This window comes from Sarcophilus harrisii, chromosome 1 (assembly GCF_902635505.1).
Source record: "Sarcophilus harrisii chromosome 1, mSarHar1.11, whole genome shotgun sequence".
Classification (NCBI taxonomy): Eukaryota; Metazoa; Chordata; class Mammalia; order Dasyuromorphia; family Dasyuridae; genus Sarcophilus; species Sarcophilus harrisii.
Window position 1 is genome coordinate 659,171,059 of NC_045426.1, and position 26,449 is coordinate 659,197,507.

Below are 26,449 nucleotides of genomic sequence, written 5' to 3' on the forward strand. Positions count from 1 at the left end.
ATGAGGAACTTGGACCTCAAAATGATTAAGTGATTTACTCTTGAGTTACTTATCTAGTAAGAGTCAGAGGTTAAAGTTTGAACTCAGGTTTTCCTAACTCCAAGTTTCAATACTCCATCCACTACAGTACAATGCAAGTGGGTCACTCCAAAGTGTGCTCTGAGTACTGGTTGGTCAATGATGCTATTGGTCACAAAATGGGGATAGGAAGATGACTCCTGAGAGCATATGACTTCTATGCTATTTCTACTCCTAGAAAAATTGATTGTCTTTTGGAGGTGGCTCCATATTCAGTATTCAAAGGACAATATATGATTGTCTAGCTAAAGGCCAGTGTTGCTCCTTATATAGTTTGCAAAGGGCAGTAATATATATATGCAAATGTACATATACACATGTTTACACAATACATCTATGTAAATACACACACATATGTAGTCCTGTTCAATCTGTTAATTTAATCCCAGGTTTGTATGTTTACACAGTACATCTATGTAAATATATATATATATATATGTATATATATATACACTCCCCCCCCCCCCCCCCCCCCACATATATAGTCCTGTTCAATCTGCTAATTTAATGCCAGGTTTGTCTGTCCTGGCATACAATTGCATTGAATTAAAACTCTAAATCTAATCCAGTGTAGCCAGTGGGTGTGAGTTACTGTTGACAAAGGATTAACTGTTTGATAAAGTAGAATTGCCTCAACCAATTTTGTTTTCCAAAACTTTAATCCCCAAGAGCCATTTGAAAGGAGAGGGAGGATGACATGATTGCACTGGAGATTTAGAGTTGGCCTTTTCATTTCACAAGAGAGGACAGATTATTTCAGAGAAGTAGGGGTTTTGCCCAATGTTACACATATAATGTCAGAAGTGGGATTTGAACTTAGGTTCTCTAATGACTGAGTATTTTTAGCTCATGGAAATTTTGAGGAGGGAGAGAACTCAGAGACCATCTATTCCACTCATATCTCATTTTAAAGACCGAGAAACTAAGGTCTGGTGGGGTCGTGCTTTTTCTAATGTGTTTAAGGCTAGTCTATTTTCTGTTGCTTCTTAAGTAGGAAGAATCATCAAACTTTAGAGCTAGAAGGAACTAGAGAAATCATCTAATTAAATTTCATTTTATAGGGGCTCAAATTCAGATCCTAAGAGGGGAAGGGATTTTGTTTAAGATCATACAGTTGGTTAGTGAAAGATATAGGGATCCTTGTGTCAGGGCTTTCCCCACAAAATCAGCCCTCTGGTCACTTCTGAGAGGGATATCTAAAATCCCTGTTCAGTCTATGTGGAAAGATGATACTGATATCTGTCTGTCTCTGTTTCTCTGTCTTAGGAGAGACTTGGATTTAGGCAGTTGATAAAACTCTATTAAGCACCTACTATGTGCCAGGCACTAGGGATATGAATAAAGACAAAGATAGTCTCACAGTCCAATGGGGGAAATAGCATGCAAACAATAACACACAAAGAAGAGACATACAGATAAATTGGAGATAGTCAAGAGAGGGAAGGTTCAAGTTTTAGTGCACTTAACTAGCTGCTTGCTCATGGACAAGTCATTTAAATTCTTGGAGTCTTGATTTCTTCAGTTGTAAGATGGGGAATAATAACTTTAATATTTATCTCCTTAAAGGTTGTAAAGAATCGAATAAAATAAACATGCCAAGTGTTTGTAAAATCTTAAAGTGCTATCTGCATCTTGTCAGCTTTTATTGATTTCTGTGGCCAGTGCATGAAAGAGAAAGTAAAGGCTTTGAGAATTCCAAAGAAATAAGTCTCTTCTTGTTGGGGAAAGAATTAGTTAAGAAGTAGGACTGGATCTGAGCTTTGAAGGTTGGACAAAACTTTTTTGAGGGAAAGATATTTAGGGGGCAGAGAGTGGGAGTGAGAAAAGGCTCATTGAGAGGGATTTCAGGAGAGAATGGATTGTTCACACATGGGAACACACCAGGCTATCTCCATATCTTGTAGGATTTGAAGCATCTTAACTACAAGATTAGCCATACTGGCTGTCCTCCCGAGACCCTAGAGAAGTTTGGGTTTGAAGGCTCTGGTCTGTGTCCTATGGAGTTCAGAAAGCAGATGTAGGAGTCTGAACCTGGCCGACTGCCTGGATGTGGCTAGGCAGCGGTCCAGAGGCTATAGTGTCGGGTTCATACAGTAGAGTAGTGGGAGCTAAAAGTAGAGAAGTAGGTTGAGGCCAGAATGTGAGTAGCTTAAAACACCAAGCCAAGGAGTCCGGGTCATCTCAACGAAATGAAATTTAATAAACATCTATTTAGTTCCTATAATTGTATAAGGTTCAGGACACACACAAAAAAACGGTCCCCGCCCACCAAGAGCTTAAAATCTATGGGAAAGGATTGGAAGAGAATAGGAAATGTATCCAAAAAAGTAAATGCAAAATATAGGAGATGCAGGGACTGGATCAGGGATTTTATGGGGTCCAGGGCAGCAGTCAAAAATCTTTTTGGTCTCAGGAACACTCTTAAAAATTATTTCATAACAATTTCTTTTAAATATTAAAAATTATTCCAAAGAATTTTTGATTCTTCAGGGTTTATATTGATATTTACCATATTAGAAATCAAAATGTCTTAGCATTATTATTAAAATAGTCTTAATCTTGTGGTCCTTATGTAAAGGGTTTCAAACCCCCATACTTTGAGAGCTACTGGCCTGGAGAACCCCCAGGTGAGGAAACCATTCCCACCAATGCTGGGCAGCATTTTCTCTGTGTAGATCTAAGAATTGCCGGGAACATTAAGAGGTTAATTAACTTGGCTAGGGTCACATAGTCAGTTTGTGTCCAAGGGGAGACTTTAAGCTAGGTCTTTTCTGGCTCTGAGACCAGCTCTCTAACTTCTATGCCAGGTTTCCTCGAAGTAATTGCAAACAAATTTCTGGAGGTAGAGAGCTGTGTGTGCCCTGGGGAGCCATTGGAAATGTGTGCAATCCATATTGTTCAGTGCTCTTGGTGGGGAAGGCGAGGGAAGGAGCATTGGAGTTCTCTTGTTCAGGTTTAATCACCAAGCTGTATTTCACTAATGTTCACGCCTGCTAATTTTTTTCTTGCACGTGTCTTTCCTCCAGGATGTTGCCCATCACAGATCAAGTACTGAGGGTGCTGAGACTGGAGAAGACCTCCTTCCGCACCTATGTCATCTCTGCCCTGCTCCTGTCCCTGCTTTTCTTCTTCTTCCGCCTCCTCCTGAAGATCTTCCAGATATGCCATCAGTTTTACACCACCTGCCAACGATTACGATGCTTCCCTCAGCCTCCCCGGAGGAACTGGCTCTTGGGCCATTTGGGTATGGTGAGTGCTGGTCCTGGGGTAGGGAAGGGGGGCAGCCTGTCCAGAAAAAGGCTAGCCAGATGCATCTTTTGGAATTCACCCACATCTTAAACCTACTATAATAATAATAATAAGGCTTTATTGCTATGGCACTACCTTGACCAGTATAGTCTAGGGCAGTGGTTTTCAAAGCGTGGCCCCCAAAATTCTGGAGTCCCTGAAACCTTTTCAGAGGGTCCACAAATTCAAAAGGAGTTTTTTATTTCTCATATGATAAATATCTATAAATATAGCCCATATAAAGAACAACTCTTTGGACAGATCCTAAATAACTTTTAAGAGTGCAAAGACACTGAGAACAAAAGTTTGAGAACCACTGGTCTAGGGTGAGACACTCCCTATCCTTCTTTTCCCTTTTAGCAGAAGTGCAGGAGGTAAGGATGATAATAATAGAGTGGGGGGAAAAAAAAAATAACATTCATTGCATTTGGAGCCGGAAGAACTGAGTTCAAATCCCATCTCTCCCCTTATCTTTTGGAAAGACATTTAATCTCTTTGGACCTCAGTTTCCTCATTTGTAAAATGATGAGTTGGACTAGGTGCCTTCTTGGACCCCTTCTAATTATAAGTTTATTGCCCTGTGACCTTTCATAAGAGATGATAGTTCATCTTGGAATGGGGAAGGGAGAAATGGGAAGAGGATGTGGGTGGGTTTCAAATCCCACTGCTGACACCTACTGGCTTTATGATTTCTGGAAAGACTCTCAGTGCCCCAGGAAACTCTAATATCAAAGAGGAAGAACAGTTGTTGAGGTGCATTCCTGCAGAGAAATTACCCACCCTGAGTTCAGGACACAAGTGAAATAACAGATCCAGACCACCCCTTTGGAAAAAACCAGTTCTTTCGTTAACCTTATACTGACCTGATGTTGGGCAAATCTCTTCCTGTGGGCCTTGGTTTTCTGCCCTGTAAAGTGAGAAGGGGGTGGGACTGCATAATCTTTAAGGTTCCATCCATGCCTGACATTCTATGATGCCTGATAAAGTAATTAGGAAACTGTTTTGAAATCCACTCCCCCCTCCTCCTCCCAACTGCAAGGGCTCTCCCTTCACAGATGATTTTTCTCCCTCATTCTTTATACATTAGGTAAATACTTAAATATGTCCATATGTAAACTACTGAAAATAGGGCTTGTTTTACTTATGTCTCTGTAACTCTAATGTCCTTAAGCGTAGTGTTTGATATGTATAGTAAGGGCATAATTAATGCTTGTTGATTGATCGTTAGGGGTCACAGGCTTTGGCACTAGACTGAATGAGTTGGAAACACCATGGGCTTGTTATTCCTTAAAGGCTGGCTTAAAAACTAGCTTTGTTGGCTGGTCTCAAGGGCCCCAGAGGGGGAAAGGACTGAATTGGGGGCTGGTCTGAATCAAGGAGAGGATATCTTCTTAGGGGAAGGAATGCAGGAGACTAGCTCAGACTTCACCATGGCCAGCTGCCTGGAAGTGGCTAGGCAGTATTCCAGAAGGCAGACAGCCAAGGCAAATCATTATTATGTTATTGATATTCATTATAGAGGGCATTTTAATAAAATGTACACATGCTTTAGTAAGTGATGAATGATGTACTGATGATGAAAGTTATAATGACAGGTTATTAGAGCTTGGAGCTGTTAACCATTATGTCACCATATTCTGGGGGCTAGAGCTACAGGTGGATATGCTTCTGAAATTCCTTTGCCTTCTCCTGGTCAGTGAGGACCCACACCTCAAGACTGATCATGTATAGGCTCTTTCCAGTGACCTGTTCCTTTGTAAGTGGGTTGCTTGGAACCTCTCTTCTCAATCTCTCTTCAACTTCTCTTTCCCTTACTGGCAGACTTCTCTTCCTACCCTGCCAGACACAGACCTATCATGACCCTCTTTTGTTCAAAATCCTACTTCTTATTATTTCCTTTTTAGTCCGGCCCTCAAGACCTTCTGCAATCTGGCACTACTTTACCTTGTAACCTCATCTCATCCTTTTTTTCTACAAAATGTGTCCCTGTAAAGCACAGGGATGTACCACTTCCTAAGTTGGGAGGACACTTTCCTCCTTATCTCTGCCTATCAAAATTCATCTCTTTCTTTAAGGATCAACTTCAGGGGAGCAGCTCCTTCACATGGCCTGCTCTGACCCCTCCTGGTGGAAGAGTTCCCTGCTTTCTAGTCTGTTAAAGGACTATACATTTCTCTACATTTAATGAAGCATGGGAATGGGGCAGGAAGGAAGAGTGCTGATAATTCTATCTCATTTGGAAAAGTTCCAGTTTATTGAAACATCCTGTCTAATTCAGTTCAATGGAATAAGCTCACACAGATGGCAGCAGAATGGGAGAGTTCGATTTTAGCTTTACAGTTTCAAGTCAAATGATTTATCCAGGGATACACATGTAACAAACCTAGAATTCAAATCAACACTGTCTGACCCCCAATTCAGCACTGTTTCTTCTACATCATACTTTGTATGATTTGGGAAAAGAAGGGAAGGGATGAGGAGAACCTATTAGCTGACAATTGGAAGAGAGGATTCTGGGAAGATGGTGGAGTAGGTCAGAAAGATTTTCGTTCTCCAGATTTCCTCCACAAAAAAAATATATATATATATATATATATATATATATATATATATATATATATATATATTGCATCAGAGGGAATGTAGATCAGTGGAAATCAACAAAAGTCAGGGAAAGCAGTTCTCCTAAGACAATTGTGTTAACCAGACAACTTGAAAGAACTCCAGGAAAGAGCAGATTTCTAGAGGTTCTTGAGTGAAGTGCAAGCACTCCATGGCCAATCCTGAAGAATCAACAAACAAGAATCTTTGGGGGTAGTTGAGGTTGGGAAACAGCTTAGAAATTTTCATCTCAAGACAGTGTGAGGGTTTGATGGTTGAGGAGAAGATCGAAGGATCTTCCATTTTCGAGGGATGCCAAACTCAGCTGTGTTGACCAGACATATCCCCAAGTCTCAGATCCTTTTTTATTGTTATTTTCTGAGTTTCTTGTTTAAATCCCATATCAGAGACTCAGTCACCTCAACTCACCTCCTTCTGCTCTTGTTCCCCTGTCTATAAAATGAAGGAGTTGACTTAGATGGTCTCTGAAGTTCTTCTAGCTCCAAGTTCCTGATTCTGTTACAAAAACCTTGTAAACTCTATAGGAATGATATCTTGACATTATCAATGATAATTTTATGCTGCAGAGACTGTCAAGATAAGCCAGTCACTTTGATCTTTCTAATGGTTAGGGACTTTTTTCATTCAACAAATGTTTATATACTTTGTGTAAAGCACCAAGCAAAATATGGAGGATGTCAGGTGTTTAAGAAATAGTTTCCTGTCCTCAAAAAGCTTATAGTTTAGTAAGCAGGAACCATTATTATCATTTTTTCAATTCAACATTAATTAAGTAGGTGCCAGTGATTTTCTTAGGGAACAGATGGGAGTTTTGGTCTTGTGGAGAAAATTCTAGTTCCGTTCAATACATTTTATTAAACATGATGTGCAAAATGCCCAGTACATTAATAAGCACTTAAAAATATTTAATAAAATTTTTTTATATGAACAAAAGCTTAATAAACAGACTGGCTAAAGTAAATTGTGAGAGGCGGTAGAGTTACAAAAGTGAAACATGACTCAGTTCCTACCCGCATTTCCTCATTAGATTGAAAAGACATATAATCAGCTATGATAAAGGAACTGAACTAGATGACCTCTAAGGCCCTTTCCAGCTGTGCATCTACAAGTCTATGAATGTAAACTCCTTGGGAGTTGAGGCTGTTATATTTTGTCTCTTGGACATTAAGAATTTTAAAAAAAGGCAATAATTGTTGATTTGTGTGCCTACTCTTCCACCTATCCAAAATCTTTAAGAGAATTATCTATAAATAAATCAAAGGCATTCTCAATAAGTTTCAAAAGCAATAAACAATGATAGACAACATTTTTACTATCTTATAATTATCTGAGAGATATAGAGAACATAAAATTCCATTGTTTGTATTGCTTGTTGATTTTTAAAAAGCACTTAATTCAGCAGAATTGCCTTAGAGGCTTAAAAAACAACAATAATCTAACAAGGCACTTCCCATCCACATATTAAAATCATTGAGGTTTCCTTCAAAGATGTAACAACAAAAAATTATGTTGTCCAAGGTGCTCTTATAAATATCAGGTGAGGTATAGAAGGGAGATATGCTCATCAAAGGTGATAAAGGTGATCTGGCACAAAATTATCTATAGGTGGTGATATCCTTTACAACGTCTTCCTATTTGCTAATAACCTTGTGGTTAATGGCATCAAATACCAGGAAATTGTCATTTCCTGGAAGAGATTTTTAACTGCTCACTCAATGGATTTTGAAGTCTGTCCATCAACAAAGATCAAAACAAAACAAAATGTGAAAGAGCATCTATTGTCCTCATTTCAATATGTATTTGGATGGATACCTTATAGAACATATGTATGTGTATATCTATCTATCTACCTAGCTATCTATCATTTATCTATCTATCTATCTATCTATCTCCTGGTCAGATAGTATAGGCAAATGATTATCTGGGTCCAGAATTGAAAAAGAGGAGTAGGTGAAGGAGAGAAGTTGAATTGTTTTCAGGAAATTGCAAGTATCTTTTATGGATCTCAAACTTCCCATGTGCACATGCACATGCACACACACACTGAGATTTTTTTGGTTGTTGTTTTGTTGTTGTTTTTGGAGAGGAAGGGTCTCGTGTAGTATATGTTATGTTCACATGAATTTGTCAAAGATGCAGCTGTATATAATAAAATGATCCAAGATAAATCCAAAATTCTGTCCACATCTAAAAAAAGAACTATGGAGCCTGAACATAGATTGAAGCATACTATTTTAACTTTTTTTTCTTTTCTTTCTTTCTTATGGTTTTCCCTTTTGATTCTTCTTTCACAACACAACTAACGTAGAAATACATTTAACATGATTGTATATGGATAACCTATATCAGATTGCTTACTCTTAGAAATGGAAAATAGAAGGGAAGAAAAGAGAAAAATTTGGAATTCAAAATTTTGTTTAAATGTTGAAATGAATGTTGAAAATCTTTATATGTAACTGGAAAAATAAAATACTATTAAGTAGAAAAAAATAGAGTGAGGGAAAAAAGCTCAACTGTAGGGAAGCATGGATATATATCCATATATGGATATATGTTGTAGGGCAGGCATGGATATGTCTGCCCCTTTAAATAATGCTAAACTAGGGAAAATTTTTTTTTAGCTTCACACCATTTTCTTGATTTCCATCTCTTAATCAGAAAAGAGTTCCTCAAGCTATATCCAAAGACTTGGCACACCTCCCACCACATGCTAGTTACACAACATCAAAGGAATGAATAGAGAATAAACTCATTTGTCAAAGACAATAGCAAACAAAAAACCAGAGATGTTATACAGATTAGAACATATAAGACAATACACAGAATGAATGAACTCTCCTGGGAGGTGAGATATTTTAACTCAAGTAAAAGTCTCCAATCTCACTCAAGGGGAAATTCTCCAAAGTCTCTAATGTGGAAAGCTGGAAATAGGGGAAATGCTGGGGTTTCTTCCCAAAGTCTTTTTCTTTCTCAAGTGATTTCTTTGAAGAAGACTCAAAATATCTAGTACCCTTTGAAACCAAGAAAAAACAGTTCTTTTTCCAAGAAAATCATGCAAATGCCCAGGCTTGAGCCCCAAGTTACAAAAAGCAAAGAATGATGTTTTCATTCTTATATATTGACAATATTACTATTTGACAATAAGATGTAGGACACCAGTATCCCAAAAAGCATAAGATGGGTATCACCCAAAAGGCAAGCTGCTATATGACTAGTGAGGAACTCCAGAGAAGAACTGGAGTAAAGGACATTAAGAAGAAATTGGGTGACAGGAAGAGGTGTGGATTGGTCATGTGGCAAAAGCAGAGGATGACAGTTGGAAAGCTAGAGTGTTCTGCTGGCATTCTGACAATGTTGAGGGAAAATAAAGATCTTTTCCACATCTGATGGCTCTCCTGTGGCCAGTTTTTAAATCAGAGTTCCACAGGAAGGGCAGGCATGGAAGGGTTGTAACTGATGAAATCACAGATTTATTTGAATATTTCAGTATTAATTTAATTCGAGAAATATTAAATACCTATTATAAATAGAGCACTGAACTAAAGTCTGGGAGAAGGAAGCAAGCATTTATTAAGTGCCTGTTATAGGCTAGACAAATGCCCCATTTGATCTGGAGGCAAGTGCTATTAATATTTTTACAGATGAGGACACTGAGGCAGACAGAATTTAAATGACATAAAATGATACTGCTATTAAGTAGCACAATCTGGATTTAAACTCTCCTGCCTCTGGATACAGTGCTTTATTCACCACATCATGTAGGGGATGAACAGTGTTTAAATGCTTCAGAGATCATAATATCATAGAATAATAACTCTTTTTAAAGGTCATTTATTCCAATCCATTTATTTTTACAGACAAGGAAATTGAGGCTTGTCCAAAGTCACAGGGAGAGTAAATGACAGACCCCAGATTTGGATTAAAGTTCTATATCTCTAAACTCAATGTTCTTCCATAATTAATCCACATGGCCCCTTGTAATAGGGGAAATGGAGACTTACATAAATATAATACAAAACAACATAGGAGGAAAATCCCCTAAAATCTTACTTTGATGTTTCATTTTTATTTAGAGGAGACACTGTTTCTCATAGTTATGTAGCTGAGATAAAGTGCTAGAAGATTCTTCCAACCTAGAAAGCCTTTGAGGATGGTCTGGGAGATGGCCTGTATATCAGTTGTCTGAAGGTAGGATAAGCTGAATTCAGAGTACATTGTCTCTAGGAAGTTATCTACTTAATGATCATTTTTCGGCTCCATTGACTTATGTTCCTTTAGGCACAAGTGTCAAATGTGCAATATTAGCTCATATTACTTATTGGCAGAAACCAGATTGGAATGTAATTGGGAAATATTTAACAAATTAAATAAAAACAATAAAACCTAGGTAATGTTAATATATGGTAATTGAGTCAATATGCACCACAGAAGCTTTATTTGTGGTTTGGTGGCCACCTTTCTATTTGATTTGACATTTTTGCATTAAGACATGGAAGGACTGCTGTCTGTTATTTGTGTAGGGATGGGGCCATGTGGATTAATTAATTAGTTCCTGAAGTATGTGTAATATAGAATAAAAGAAGCATGAACAAGAGCCTGATTGAAGTCATTATCAGCTGGTATGAGGAGCCAAATCAAAGGTGATTAGATTCAACCATCCTCATTAGTTCTTTGTATTGTAAAGTCTTTACTATTATGTCAGTTCTGCATGTTACATTTTAGTAAGAGACGTTGATCATCAGGTAGCAAACATTTATTAAGTATCTATTATGTGCAAGAAACTGTGCTAGAGATTAGGAAGACAGAAACAAAAAATGAATTCTCTAAAGAAATTTATATTCTAACCCTGAGAAACAATGTGAATATTATGGATAAACCCAAAATAGATGGTGGTTGAACTTTGAAGGAAATTATGGATTCTAAAAGATCAGAGAGGAGTGTCTTCCATACATGAGTCCTCAGAAGAGAGCAACTGTGATGAGAAGTATGTAAATCTTCAATTTAATAAACTTATATTGGCAATGGCATGGCAGAATACTGGAAATACAAATATGAAAAACAGGTAGTATAGAGGATAGAGTGCTAAGTTTGGAGAGAGGAAAAGCTGGATTCAAATCCCACTTTTGATGCTAATTACTTGTGGAATTTAGGCAAACATCCCAAATAACTTCTCTTTTCTACTAGGGTACAGATAGTTGTAGACCTCTTTTGTGGAGGGCATTCTCATACTAGGATGTTCTCTGTGTATGAGGGGCCAATAAGGAAGACTTGGATCAGGTTTAGCCTGGAGGTCAGGGAGGAGACATGAGACCTGTCCTAAAATATTTATAGGATTGTCTCATAGAAGAGAGGATAAACATTCTTTATAGCCTCAGTGGGTAAAAGTTACCAAGGAGATCTAGGGTTGCAATAAAAAGGTTCAGAAAAGGGGAAATTGAGTGACTAGAAATCACATTTGTAGTCAGAATACCAGATAAGATCTGCATTCAAATCCTCTGACATCAGATTCTGTTTTTTAATCATCAATCACAGTCAAGTAAGTATTTTTTTAATATGATATTTTATTTTTCCAAATATATGCAAAGATAGTTTTCGATATTCACCTTTACAAAGCCTTGTATTCCAAATTTTTTTTCTCTCTCCCTCCACAATAATCAAGCAATCTGATATAAGTTAAACATGTGAAATTATTCTAAACACATTACCATATTCGTTATGATGCACAAGAAAAATCAGCTCAAAAGTGAAAAAAAATGAGAGAAAAAAAGCAAATAAATAACCAACAAAAAAGATGAAAATACTATGTTTTGAGTCATATTCACTCTCCCTAGTTCTCCCTCTGGTTGTAGATGACACTTAAATAAGTACTTTCTAACGCCTAAACTTAATGGAATGAGTTGCAGAGAGGCTTTAAGACAATCTCTAAGGTCCTTCCCAGTTCTACATTTCCACTAGTTGTCATGGTTCTGTGGTGAGCTCCCAGTTCCTTGGAAGTATTCAAGGAAGGTTAATAGAAAGAAAAGAAACAAGCATTTTTCAGACTCCTATTATGTGTCAGTCATTGTGCTAAGCACTTTTCAAATTTTACTTTACTTGATCCTTACAATTCTGGAAAGTAGGTACTATTATTATCTTCATTTTACAATTGAAGAACCTGAGCAAATAAGTGACTTGCCTATGGTCACTTTGATAGTAAATGTATGAGGCTGAATTTGAACTCAAGTCTTCCTGGTTCTAGGCTGTCCAATGGGCCACCTTGGTAAGAAACTAGACGCTCAAGTGTATGGAATTGGATGGGAGGATTGAATGTTCTCCAAGGTCTGGTTTAAGTCAATGCTTCTCCTATGAGCTGGAATGAGGTGGGGAGGGGGGAATGGTGGGAATGCTAGTTATCCCACTCCCCTGAGCCCTGAGGCCTAGGGGAACTGGTGGCCATCTGTGTGATTGATTTCAGTACCTGCCCAATGAGAGCGGCCTCCGAGACGAAATGCAGGTCCTCAACACAATGCACCATATTGTCCTTGTCTGGATAGGGCCTTTCCTGCCCCTGCTGGTCCTGGTGCACCCTGACTACATCAAACCCCTCCTGGGAGCTTCAGGTAAGTGCAACTGCTCTCTTCCAGCAAACTCAGGACCAGGGCTGGGGATAGGATATGGAGGGGTCCTGCTCTTTTAATTCTTTAGTTTTGCTGTTTCTTCCTTTTATATTTTCTATGACAAATTCAGATTTCTTTAGTGCAGACATTCTTCATCTTTTCTTCATCAGTACCCTTTGACAGTCAGTCTAATGAAATCCATGGACCTCCTCTCAGAATATCTTCAAATGCATAAAATAAAACACAAAGGGGCACAAAAAACCCAAATTCTATTAAATAAAGATAGACACACACACATATATATACATGTATGCATTTAAAATAATTCTATACAAGTTTTTTCAAGGGTCAGTGTTGAAAAATTACCCTTGTATATGTTTTGTCAATAAAAAGCTATAATAAAAAAGTGATTCTATACTTTTATTTATCACTTCTTTCTCTTGATGCAGATAGCATCTTTATTCATATGTCTTTTATATTTACTATTGCTACTGTATACGATGTCCTCTTGGGCTTGTTCATTTTGTTTTTCATTATTTCATGCAGGCTTTTCCATGTTTTTCTAAGATCATCTTAGATGATCTTATCTAAGTTGATAAACTTATCAATTCAGTAATATTCTATCACAATAATATACCATAACTTGTTTAGCCATATCCTCAATTGATCCACTGGTAGCTATCTCTAGGACAAAGGTTAGGAGGATGGGAAGGAAAAAAAAAAAGAAATTTACATGATAATTTTATTGAATATTTGAAAGGAATAGTAAGTTTTGCATAGTAGATTTGCATTTTTCATGTGCAACTATCTTTTTTTTTATTATATTATGCTATTGAAATGCTTATTATATTTCATAAATTAAAAATAAAATTTAAAAAAGAATATATATATGTTTTCTCCATCCAAGTTCATAGACTTACTGAAATTTATTCATATATCCTGGATTAGAAACCTTTTTTCTAGTGCTTTATATTTTTCCAAGTGCTTTTTTCATGGCAATTCTTTGAAGGTAGCTAGCATGAGTCTGATTATCTCTATTTTATAGATGGGAAAAGTGAATCTCAGAGAAATCATAGGATCATCGTGTTAGTGCTCTAAGGGGCTAAAAGGTTATCCATATAACTCCCCTCCTTTTAGAAAAGACATAGGCACAGAGTCACTCTAATAAGTATGGAAAGTAGGATTTGAATTTCTCTAATAGGATGGTCTTTCAGGTTTTTCCCAAGTCTTAATCTATCATCCCATGAAGATGTTATGTTGTTATGCTGAGGGAGCAGCTGGAACTTTAATAGCGGTGAATAGGACCTGTAGGACATATTTCAGGGTTCTGGCTCATTTTGTGCTTAAGAGTCTGATGTGATTCATTGGAGATAATTTCCCATTTCTCTGAAGGTGGCAAAGAGAAAGGAAGGAGACAGGATTGCCCTATTGCCCAAACTCCTGATATTGCTATACTACTCCCCCTTTCCTCTTATCTCTTCACTCCACCTCCTTCCTACTTTGTGGTTAATATGTAAGTGCCAGAGAAGATTCTATTGTGAAGTTGAATTGACCTTGAACCCTGCTGGCAGAGTAGACTGTGAGCTTCAGGGGCCTCCGTTCCTAGGGCCTTCCCACCCACTAGAAGTTCTGGGCCAGGCCACAGGAAGTGTCTCAATGGACAGTTGTTGCCCAAGTTTTTGTCCCACGTTGTTCAATCACATTATTGAGAAAAAACTCCCTTCCTTCTTTTGGGCTTGACTTGAATAGTCTACTCATTTGCTTCCTATTTCATAGATCTGGTATCCCACATTTTAGGAGGAGCTAGATCCCTTGGAGGTTCAGCTCAAGATTCATGTTCTTGGAAAAGCTTTTCTTTGTTTTGCTTCTCCTTTCTTGGAAATTATGTTGTGTTTATTTTGTACTTGCTTCATTCTAGTTCAATTGTACCCCCATTCCCCCACTATAGAGAAAGTAGCTAGCAAGGAATTCTATCTTCATTCTGATCTATCTATCTATCCATCTATCTATCGATCTATCTCATCTCTGATGAGGCTCAGAAAGATGATAAACTTTGTCCAAGATCACAGATTAAATCACTACTAGAGTTGGGTTTACCAAGCAATTATTAAGCACCTTCTATGGTCAAGACATTGTTCCTCTATACTCATTGCTTCCATCAACTGAAGGCTTGAGCTTTTTTATATTTGTGTCTCACCATTGAGTCAGTGGGACTGGGTGTGTTAGGATGAATATATTCCCAAAGTGATGGAGCAATCCAGGACCAAAGCGATCCGTTGGGTGGAACTGCTTGAGGTCCCAATGAGTCACCTCAGGGAGTAGCACTGAAGAATAGGTGTTCAGTCGCGGGTTTCTGAGCACAGTGCCTTAGGCCTATTGTGGGGCCATCCATCCAAAGCCTCACCCTCAGGTTCAGCTCAGGTTTTATCCCGATCCAGGACAGACACTAATCAAACTGGAACTATAACACCATAATCTTCAGACAAGGTATATTTTCTCAACTCATTGGGAAAGGTCTTCTCTAGCTTTGTTCTGATTTTTTTGGTATGTTCTTATATTGGATTGTCTTTAGGACCATATACATATACAAATATATATGACAGCAGGAGGCATCATATTCCTGAACTTGAAAAAAATCCTTTAGTGAAGTGCCCCAAGGATCTATGTTTGTTTAACATTTTCATCAATGACTTGAATGAAGACATTTTAATCTGAAGTTCACAAGGTCTATAGATTTAAAGATGTTTGTGAACTTGGATGGAGGGAAAACAAAATCTTTCTTTTTCACTAAGCTTTAACTAAAATTTAGCACTGGCTTCAATTATGGAATATAGGCAACAAAATATTATTCTTAGAAGGAATTCCTAGGCTTCACTATGGCCACCCCAAAGGGAGCCATAAAACAAACAAACAAAAAATCCTTGATGATCCTGGCCATAAAGGTCATGATATGCAGAAATTCTGATTCACTCAACTGTTTGCTAGTGTGTATGCATATATATAAAATGCATAATCCCTATTTTACAAATGGGTAAATTGAGTCTTGGAGAGATCATAGAATCATAGATTTAGCACTCTTCATTATGTACAACTGCATATATAACATACATTATATATAATGCATATATACATATAAATTATGCACGTGCATGTCATTTATGCATATCTTTCTTTTTTTCCTTATGGTTTCACCTACTATGATATAAGTTTCTTTCCAGTGGAGATTATTTCATTCTTTATACTTATGATTTCGGCAACTAGCACAGTACATAGTATGTAAAATAATAATAACAACAATGAGAGATAGTGGATGACAAAGTCAGGATAGAAAATCTCAGAGATAAAATTATCCCATTCTGCTAGAAATATGGGTCCCAGATCTCTGAGCCACTTAAGTAAGGTCCTAGATAGAGCAGAGAGGTGAGAATTTTGAAACTTGTAATAAAATTTAATAGGGGTAAATATAAAGTCCTACAATTGGGTTCAAAAAAATCTTGCCATTTCCACTTCTATGATATCTCTTGCATCTGATGCCTTCTCTCTATTCTTACAATCACCACCCTAGTTCAGGCTCTCCTCACCTCTCACTTACACTATTGCAACAACTTCCTAACTGGTCTCCCAGCCTCAAGCCTCTCCCCATTCCAGTTTATCCTGTTGTTGTTCAATCATTTTTAACTTTTTATAATCTCATTTGGAATTTTCTTGGCAAAGATACTAGGATGTTTTGCCATTTCCTTCTCCTGATTATTTTACAGATGAGGAAACTGAGGCAAATAGGGTTAGGTGACTTGTGCAGGGGCACAGATCTAGTAAGTGGCTGAGGTCAGATTTGAATTCAGAAGGCTGAATTTTCCTAATTCCAGATCTAGTGCTCTATCCACTGTACTACTTATCTACCCAGTCTATCCTATGTACTACTGCTACAAAAAGTAATTTTTCTTAAGAATTGTTAAAACAGGTCATTTCTTTATTCAGTCAACTTCCATGGTTTCCTATTGACTCTAGGATCAAATCCTTACTTTATAAATGGGTAAACTGAATCTCAAAGAGGTCAGGATCATAGATTTAGCACTCTACATTATGTACATTGCATATTTATGTAAAATGAATCCATATCATTTATGCATCTCTCTTTTTATCTCTCCCCATACTTCCCCTTATGAGATAAGTTTCTTTTCAGTAAAAATTATTTATTTCTTTATACTCATGGTTTTAGCAACTAGCACAGTACATGGTATGTAATAATAATGACTAGCAAACAACACTTCAAGGTTTTGTCAAGCATTTTACAAACATTATCTTAATTTTTCCTCCTTCATTCTACATTGATTCATACAAGTCTTTTCAGTTTTCTCTGAAACTGCCTCTTTCATTCTTTCCTACAGAATAACCATGTTTCATTATATGCACAGACCATTATTAGTTAGCTATTCTCTAGTCAATGGGCATCCCCTTAGTTTCTAGGTTTTTTGCTACCACAACAGAGCTGCTATAAATATAAACTATTTAAAGGGCTGCCATAACTATTGTGGTACATTTAGGCCATTTTTCTCTTTCTTTGATGTCTTTGGGAATATTGGCCTGGTTGTGGTATCACTGGGTCAAAGGTTTAGTGACTTTGGAGGCATGGTTCCAAATAGCTTTTATGCATCTGCCCATTATTCTTTACTGCTGGTGGTCCCATGTCCTGGGGCCAGACTAAAGGTACATTTGATGTTACCATCAGCACTGGAAGGAGAGGAAGCAACTCTATGGGCTCCTGTTAGTTACTGCAAGCATTAAATGAAAATCTAAAACATCTTTTTACCTTCCTTTGAAAAAACAAAACACTTTCCTAAAACGACACCACAGTCGGATACTTTTTTCCTCCACCAAAGATTCATTGAGTTACATTATTTTATTTAAAATAAAAATGCTATTTTTCTTATCAGAAAAATATGACTAAAATGATACTTCAGAATTTTAATAGTCACTGTTCACCGTTACATCCACTCCACTGATAAAAATCAATATATAATTTCTGATGCCCTTCCATATACTCCATCTTGTGATCCAAAAATTTAACTGAATTTTAAGACTTGCTAGTGATATGAGACAAACTATCAGCTTGGATTTAAGGGCAAGGATTTTGTTGTTGTTGAGAAGAAGGATTGAGGGAATCAATCTGGAGATGGATGCGGAGGCTGTTGTCAAAGAAGGGGGACCTACCCAAGCAGAGCTGGCAGAGGCCACATGTCCACTGAAGATGGGGATTGGGGAATCACAGGATTGTGATCACAGACCTATGACAGAATCACTCCTATTCTTTCCCCATAGCTGCCGTTGCTCCAAAGGACAAACTCTTCTATGGTTTCCTGACACCCTGGCTGGGTGAGTAGAAGTCGGAATTAGGTCTCTGACTCAGGAGAAGGTGATTGAGCAGGGAGGTGGGCAATAATGGGTTTTAGGGGAGGGACAGATATGTTAACATCTTCCCGATTCAAGATGGTGGCAGGGGCACTGAATTGCTTGAAACTAGAATGTTTCCATCCCTCTCTGACAGGAGACGGGCTGCTGCTGAGCAAAGGAGATAAATGGAGCCGTCATCGGCGCATGTTAACCCCGGCTTTTCACTTTGATATCCTCAAGCCCTACATGAAGATCTACAACCAATGCACAGATATCATGCATGTAAGTCTTCTTCCTGTTCCCTGGGAGTAATGGAGGGTTGGAGTTGAAGCCTAAAGACCTACATTCAAATCTTGGCTCTGCCCTGTGGGTAGTCACTTCACCTTTTTGAGCTGCAGTTTCCTACTTTGTAAAACGGGGCAGGGTTGAACTGGATGCTTTCTTTTTAAGGTCCCTTTCAGTTCTCAATTGAAACTCTGTGATCCCTTCCTTCAGATCTCGTCTTCCTGCTCTCTTGTGTTCTATCCCTTTCATCCTTTCGGGGTCTCAGTGGATACTGTTATGCTTTGGCTTGCTGCCCTTGGGCTTGGGCACTGTTGTTGGCAGGAAGCAGACCATCCCTTACTGATGATATCACCTTTCTCTCGGGCAGGCCAAGTGGAATCGTTTGGTTGCTGGGACCACGGCCTCCTTGGATATGTTTGAGCATGTCAGCCTCATGACCTTGGACAGCTTGCAGAAATGTGTTTTCAGCTATAACAGTGACTGCCAGGAGTGAGTAGTTAGTAGTTAGCTTCTAGTCTCCGTTGTCCTGGGCCAGCCATGATTGGAAATGAGGACTGAGAGGGGAAGGAAATAACCAGCTATCTGAATGTTACCCTACCTCTTCAGGGTTCTCTTTAGATGTGAATGCAAAGTTGCTTTTTTCCTACCTCTCCCCCTCTACAACGAAGGAAGAAAATAGGATCATATATGACTCTACAGCAGGAAGGGACCTTAAAAGTCATTTAATCCAACCTCTCCCAAATGGTCCCTCTCACCTTTGACCTTCCATGTTCTAAGGTCCCTCCCAGTCTGAAGTTCCATGTTCCTCTGGCATTCCAGGATCCAAGGGTCCTCCCAGCTCTGACATCCTGAAATCTAAGGAAACTTCCAGCTCTGACATTCCATGTTCTAAGGTCCCTCCTAGTCTCTAGCATTCTGGGTTTCTAGGGGCCTTCCCAGCATTGAGTTTCTATATTCCATGATTCTAATCCACAAGTTAAAATAGGTTTAGGGTAGAGTGACCAATTCTCTGTCTATGGCCCCCCTCACCCCCTTGAGGCTGCTGTTACCCACAAGTAACTTGGTGCTTCCTCTGCCCTGCAGGAAGATGAGTGACTACATCACAGCCATTATTGAGCTGAGTGCCCTGGTGGTGAAGCGCCAGTACCGGATCCACCACCATCTGGACTTCATCTACTACCGGACTGCAGATGGGCGGCGCTTTAAGGAGGCTTGTGATATTGTGCATCACTTCACCAGTGAGGTCATACAGGAGAGGCGGCAGGCTCTCAACAAACAGGGGGCAGAGGCCTGGCTCAAGTCCAAGCAGGGCAAGACCTTGGACTTCATTGATGTGCTGTTGCTGGCCAAGGTGAGCAAAGGAGGACGAGGGTGGGGTGAGGAAGGGCTGGAGTCATGGCCAAAGCCTGACTTTGACTTTATGCCAGTTCTCTGAACCACCCCTCACTCATCACCCCCTAGCAAATCCTTTCTCTTTCTCCTCATCTTCCTCCTTGCCTCTCTTCCCTTTCCCTTCCTCTCGGTTTTCTTTCCCTTCCCTTTTTCTTTTCTTCCAAATTCCTCTTCTCTTCTCTTCCCCCTTTTTCCTCTTCTTCTCCCTCTTCTTGCTGTCCTTCCATGCTACTTCTCCCTTCCTTGTGCACTTTGTCCTCCATTAGACTCTAATCTGCTTGAAGTCAGGGGCTGCTTTGCCTTTATTTTCGCATCAGCTCACAGCCTGAAACACAGTGACTGAACAATTGCTTGGGGTCTATTCCTACTTCCTTCCTCTCTGCTGTTCCTCAACGTGGCACGGGGCAGCACGTGCCATCTACAACCTTCCCTTCCCTGGGAGTCTGGAGGGTGAGCCAGGTGTCTTCTCCTGGCCTTTACCTCTTATAGGTAGAGGCAAGGTCCATCATTCCCAACTGCAATCCCTTTCAGGATGAAGATGGGAAGCAGCTATCAGATGAAGACATCCGAGCAGAGGCAGATACCTTCATGTTTGAGGGTGAGAACCCTAGGAAGGGAAGTGGGGTTGGAAAAGTCAAGGAAGAGGATCCCAGCTGAAAGGCATACTAGAAGACATGTATTCAGAGTTCCTAGGTCGGTCAGAGGGTGATTAGACCCCAGACAGATGTTCGACCCCAGTCTCAGAGTCATTTTGAGCCTAAGGCAAGAAGATTGTGAAGTTCTGTTTAGGACAGATTAGTTAAGCATTCAGGTGGTTCATGGGTTGCAGGTTCTACTGAGGATATTCCAGGATCTTTCTGGGCCTGCCTCTGGCCTCATTTAAATCTAAATTATAGTTTTTCCCTAACAATATTTGGGTGCATAAAATGCTTTCTTTTCAGGATGTCTTAATCTTTCCACATTAAAAAACCCACAACCCAATAGCTTACATGTCTATCTCATTTAAGGTACATAGTGTACTTTGGACTCTGAGAGGCAGTGTGGTTCAGTGGATAGAGTACGGGACTAGAAGGCAGGAAGACCTGGGTACTAAGACCACCACAAATACTTCTTACCTGTTCAATCTTGACAAATCTGAGCCTGTTTTTTTTTGGTTTTTTTTTTTTAGCACCTATTTCTCACAGTAATTGTAATGATTAAATAAGCACTTTTGTAGAATGCTTTGTGAAGCTTCCCAAATAAGTGCTAAATCGATGTGAATGGTTATGGTTATTTTCTTTACAATTTCCCCCTGCCCTTCGGACTGGTAGAAAGATTATTCTCCCCATTTTACAGATGAGAAAACTGAGGCTGAGAGGCTCAATGAGATGATCCTGTGATCCTATGACTTGCCGAAGGCCGACTGGCTGGTAGGCATCAGTGCCCAGATTTAAACCTAGGTCTTCTAATTTGGCAATACCCATTACACTTCTCTAAATGGGATTTCCTGGAATTCCTAATTTATTTTTTTATTTTACTGGGGGTGTATCTTAGGCCTAGTGCAATTTGCCCACAGGGATATAGCCAACTAGTGGTGAGGAGAGTAAGAAGGGGATTAGAGAAGGAAAGGGAAGGGAAAGAAAAGAGAAGGGAAGGGAGGAGAGACATGAAGGGAGGAGAGAAGAAAGGATTTTCCTAGAGGTGAGGAGTGAGGGTTGTTACAGAGAAAGGGCCTGAATATCATTCTTTGTGACTCAAGATTTGCCTTTGTTTCCTTCTTGGGTAGTTCAGTGCTCTCACTGCTGTTGGATAAGGTGACTTATCGGGCTGTTAGTTGCCTTCTCATTCACTCTGGCAGAAAATTGGGTACCCAGGAAGCAAATGGACAGTGGATAGTGTTAAGGCTGCCTTGCACCAATGGCATCCGTGAGAAAGGGGTAGAGATTTTTTTTTAATCCCATGACTTTGTTCTTTCTTTTCTCATCTTCCCTCCCTTCTCACTCCCACAGGACATGACACCACATCCAGTGGCCTCTCTTGGGTGTTATTTAACTTGGCCCGACACCCTGAATATCAGGAAAAGTGCCGAGAGGAGATCCAGGAGATCATGAAAGGGAGGGACACAGACGAGATTGAGTGGTGAGTGCTGGATGCTTCCCTGAGCTTCTTCTCTTAGTCTGACACATCCACCAAGAAGAGATCACACTGAGGAGGTGACTATAGACTTGCTAGTCTTTGCAAGTGAAATGGCAGGTTGTGGCAGGAGGGGGTATGGAGAGTCCTTCTAATTGTTGCCTCCAGCATCCCTCTTGGATTTCCTCCTGGCAGCTCTCCTGGAATTTCTCTCAGGGATGGGTTGGGATGGGGGAGATAGAACACAGAGTCAGCCAGAGAGAGAAGTTGTTTGACAATAGTCATTGAAAGGAAGGAGTTGGGTGGGCCCAGATTGTCTGAGCTCAGAGAGCTGAGGTGGGAAGAGGAATGAAGCAGTGTGCTGTTTTGGTAACATTTTAAAGTCTTTTTTATTATATTTACTTATTGGCTCAGTCACTAAGGCTATTTTTCTGCTTTTGTTCTGTATTCAAATGATGCCTTGCCCAGGAGACAGTCCCTTTAGACTAGATGAGCTTATATTCCCAGAGAAATGAAAGCCTTGAAGGGAAAATGTGATCCTGGATCTGAGATAGTTTTCTCTTGATTCCTTAAAGCCAATATAGCAATAGTGTGATGAGGGAGGGGGACTGAGACACTGTGGGATGGGAATGAGAAGCAGTGTTGTCTATTCAAGTTGTTAAAGTTGGAACGGATCATAAAGATGGAAACTCTAAGGTTGTCTCAGAGAAAAAAAGTAACACAATTGTAGTCACACCTTGAGTCAGTGGCTGAGCTGGTCCTGGGGTCCTTACTATTTAGCTGGAGGACCTGAGATAAAAAAATCATGTATCTGGCTTCTCCCCAGGGATGATCTGGCCCAGATGCCCTTCATCACCATGTGCATCAAGGAGAGCCTCCGCATCTTTCCTCCTGTCACCCTCATTTCACGCCGTTGCACTGAGGACATCAAGCTGCCTGATGGGTGTATCATCCCCAAAGGTACCAATCTGAGCCCTAGAAGAATTCTCCCCAGTGATCCTGTTCAAGTCAGGATTTTGTGAGAGCCAACTCTGTGCCCAACTAGATCCAGAAACTGGATGAGGAACCTAGCATTATGTTCTTTATGATACTCAGAGGGGAGGTAGAAATAGGTAAAGAACCATCCATGGCAAGATAAGATAAATGTCAAAGTGAACTTTGGATAACGGGTGCCATTTGAAGTGCTACTTAATCCCACAAACATTTTTAAATGCTTACTGTGTGCCGAGTCCTGTCCACAGAAAAGACACTGTTCTGATCCTAATAGGGCTTACAGTTTATTAAGGGCCCAGACCCATAAACATAAACTAGATTATACAATAGATTATACAATATTACATAAAGACACTAGAGAGTATAAAATGAAATGTCATGTAAAGCCTGAGGAGGAAAGTTGTTAATCTTTGGGAGAAGACTTCTTGGAGGAGATGACATTTGAGTGATCTTTGAAGGATGGGTAGAATGGTAACAATAAAAGAAAGAAAATGAGGGCATTCTAGGATTAGGAGAACTTAAACAAAAGCACAGAGATAGGAGAGTATAGAAGATATGCATGGAATAGGGCAGAGTTGTTCAGTTTGGCTAAAGAATAAAAAGTTTGGAGGTGAGTAATAGGAGAAAAGGATGCAAAGGTAAGGAGGCACCAGGCTTTGGAGAGCCTTGAATGTCAGACAGAAGAATCTGAACTATTTCCGGGTGGTAATAGGGAGCCACTGAAGATTTGGAACAGAGGAGGGTCACCACTAAAGCTCTTTGTTAGGAAGATTATTGTGGCAGTGGCATGAAGGAGGAACTGAAGGGAGGTTATTTGACTATTTTTATTTTTTTTTTATTTAATAGCCTTTTATTTACAGGTTATATGCATGAGTAACTTTACAGCATTAACAAGTGCCAAACCTCTTGTTCCAATTTTTCACCTCTTACCCCCCACCCCCTCCCCTAGATGGCAGGATGACCAGTAGATGTTTAATATATTAAAATATAAATTAGATACACAATAAGTATACATGACCAAAAACGTTATTGCTGTACAAAAAGAATCAGACTCTGAAATATTGTACAATTAGCTTGTGAAGGAAATCAAAAATGCAGGTGGGCATAAATATAGGGATTGGGAGTTCAATGTAATGGTTTTTAGTCATCACCCAGAGTTCTTTCTCTGGGCATAGCTGGTTCAATTCATTACTGCTCCATTGGAGATGATTTGGTTGATCTCCTTGCTGAGGATGGCCAGGTCCATCAGAACTGGTCATCATATAGTATTGTTGTTGAAGTATATAATGATCTCCTGGTCCTGCTTGTTTCACTCAGCATCAGTTCGTGTAAGTCTCTCCAGGCCTTTCTGAAATCATCCTGTTGGTCATTTCTTACAGAACAATAATATTCCATAATATTCATATACCACAATTTATTCAGCCATTCTCCAACTGATGGGCATCCATTCAGTTTCCAGTTTCTAGCCACTACAAAGAGGGCTGCCACAAACATTCGTGCACATACAGGATTTGACTATTTTTATAAAAAAGCTAATAATGGGGAGGAGTAGACTAAGGTTATAGAAGTCCAGAGGGCCACAAAGAAAAGGTGTAAAGTAGTGTGTAGGTGTGAGATTGATCAAATTTAGATTCCCTCTGAAGTGGAGAATATGAGTGGGATAAATGCAACCTTGGATCTACCCAAGTGTGTGTGGAAGATGGATAAGGATGAGGAGGTGGAGGAAAAGGCCATAGTCCCTCGAGAAACACCCACATTGAGGAGGTGAGAAGAAGATGAAGGAGACAAAGAATTAGAGATGAGGAGAAACAGAAGAGTGTCCACAGGTCAAGGAAGAGGAGATGACACCTAAAGCAAGGCCACTGGACTTAAGGATCAGTAGGTTACTGGTGACCTTTGATCACTTTCAGTAGAATGAGGATGGAAGGAGCAGAAGCCCTATTTATCACAGGCAAAGCTGGTGTTTCATGGAGGAAGTGGGCCTTGAGGTGGTCCCTGTAGGATGGGAAGGATTTGGATAGTGAAGAGCAGTGAAGGCATCTTGGGCAAGAGGAGCAGTATGGTCAGACATAGAAAGGAAAATGGCATGGATAGGAATCAGTGAGACCAAGTTGCTTAGTGTGGAGGAACAAATGGCAGAAGATAAGACCTTTGATCTTATTAGTTGTTGTTCATCCTACCCGACTCTATGACCCCATTTTGAGGTTTTCTTGTCTCTCTCTCTCACTGTCTCTCCCTGTCTCTCTCTGAAATTTTTTTCTCCAGCTCATCTTACAGGAGAGGAAACTGAGGCAAACAGGATGAAGTGACTTGCCCAGGGTCACACAGCTAATAAGTGTTTGAGGCCAGTTTTGAACTTAGGAAGATGAATCCTCTTGATTTCAAGCTCAGCGCTGCCTTTGGTTTCATTACATGACCCCTGAGCAGCATTACCCACTACAAACATCCACTACAAAGCCGTGACATCCAACCTTTGCTTAAAGACCTTCGATGATAGGGATCTGCTGATACACCATTTTCCTTTTGGATATTTACAGTTAGAATATTTTTCCTTCTACTGAATAGAAATCAACTTCTTTGTAGCTTCCATTTTCCCAATTATAAGTGCTCTTTCCATTTCCCCTCTCTAGTCATGAGATTTTTCTTTGTAATGATTCATTCCTTGGTGCTTATAAACATGCATAGGCTTCCTTCATGCAGAAGTGTTTCTCTCTCTCTCTCTCTCTCTCTCTCTCTCTCTCTCTCTCTCTCTCTCTCCCTCTCTCTCTCTCTGTCTCTGTCTCTCTGTCTCTGTCTCTCTGTCTCTGTCTCTCTCCCTCTCTCTGTCTCTGTCTCTCTGTCTCTTTCTGTCTCTCTCTGTTTCTCTCTGTCTGTTTCTCTCTCTCTGTCTCCCTCTCTCTCTGTCTCTCTGTCTCTCTCCCTCTCTCTCTCTCTGTCTCTCCGTCTCTCTCTGTCTCTGTCTCTCTCTGTCTGTCTCTCTCTGTCTCTGTTTCTCTGTCTGTCTCTCTCTGTCTCTGTTTCTCTGTCTGTCTGTCTGTCTCTCTCTCTTTCTCTCTCCCTCTCTCTCTCTTTCTCTCTGTCTCTCTCTGTCTCTGTCTCTCTTTGTCTTTCTGTCTCTGTCTCTCTGTCTCTCTCTCGCTCTTTCTCTCTGTCTCTCTGTGTCTCTTCCTCTTTCTCTCTGATTCTCTGTCTTCCTTTCTCCCCAATTATAACTTACTCATTTCTTATCCTCTTGTTATCTGTTTTTAAGTGCATTACTCAATTAAAACTGCTCTTTTCAAGGTTCATGGTGATCTAATTGCCAGATCAAACGATTTTTTTCTGTCATCATTTTTTTTTTTTTTGGACATCTGCATATGCTGTTGATATCAAACGCTCCTGGAACTTCTCTGTTCCCTAGGTTTTAGTGATACTGCTTTCTGTTAATTCCTCTCGCTGTCTTACTGTCTATTCCTTTTTAATTTCCTTTGCTGAATTCTGTTAACAGAATTTTACTGGACTGGTCTCTAACCTGAAGATGACCAGAGGTGAAACAGAGTAGGACAGAGACTGGAGCACCAGCAATCAAATATCAGCTTAATTTAATTAATTTTAGAGTGAGGAATGTGGTTTGCAAATCTGCAGTTCTCCCTGCTGCAGTAAAGGCAAAGATTACATCCATAAATCACGAGTGGGAAGGGAGGGAGAAGGGG

General features: G+C 39.7%; 1 protein-coding gene across 1 annotated transcript in view; it reads left to right on the top strand.

Moving 5' to 3' along the window:
• Positions 1 to 26,449, top strand: part of LOC100929206 (cytochrome P450 4F22) — a 52,203-nt gene that overhangs the window by 20,692 nt on the left and 5,062 nt on the right. The window contains exons 2-10 of the mRNA XM_031947939.1: positions 3,105 to 3,327; positions 12,443 to 12,587; positions 17,904 to 17,957; positions 18,130 to 18,257; positions 18,628 to 18,749; positions 19,344 to 19,611; positions 20,184 to 20,250; positions 21,641 to 21,770; positions 22,591 to 22,724. Of these exons, the coding sequence (XP_031803799.1) occupies positions 3,106 to 3,327; positions 12,443 to 12,587; positions 17,904 to 17,957; positions 18,130 to 18,257; positions 18,628 to 18,749; positions 19,344 to 19,611; positions 20,184 to 20,250; positions 21,641 to 21,770; positions 22,591 to 22,724 (1,270 nt within the window). The 5' untranslated portion in view covers position 3,105. The remainder of the gene's footprint in view (positions 1 to 3,104; positions 3,328 to 12,442; positions 12,588 to 17,903; positions 17,958 to 18,129; positions 18,258 to 18,627; positions 18,750 to 19,343; positions 19,612 to 20,183; positions 20,251 to 21,640; positions 21,771 to 22,590; positions 22,725 to 26,449) is intronic.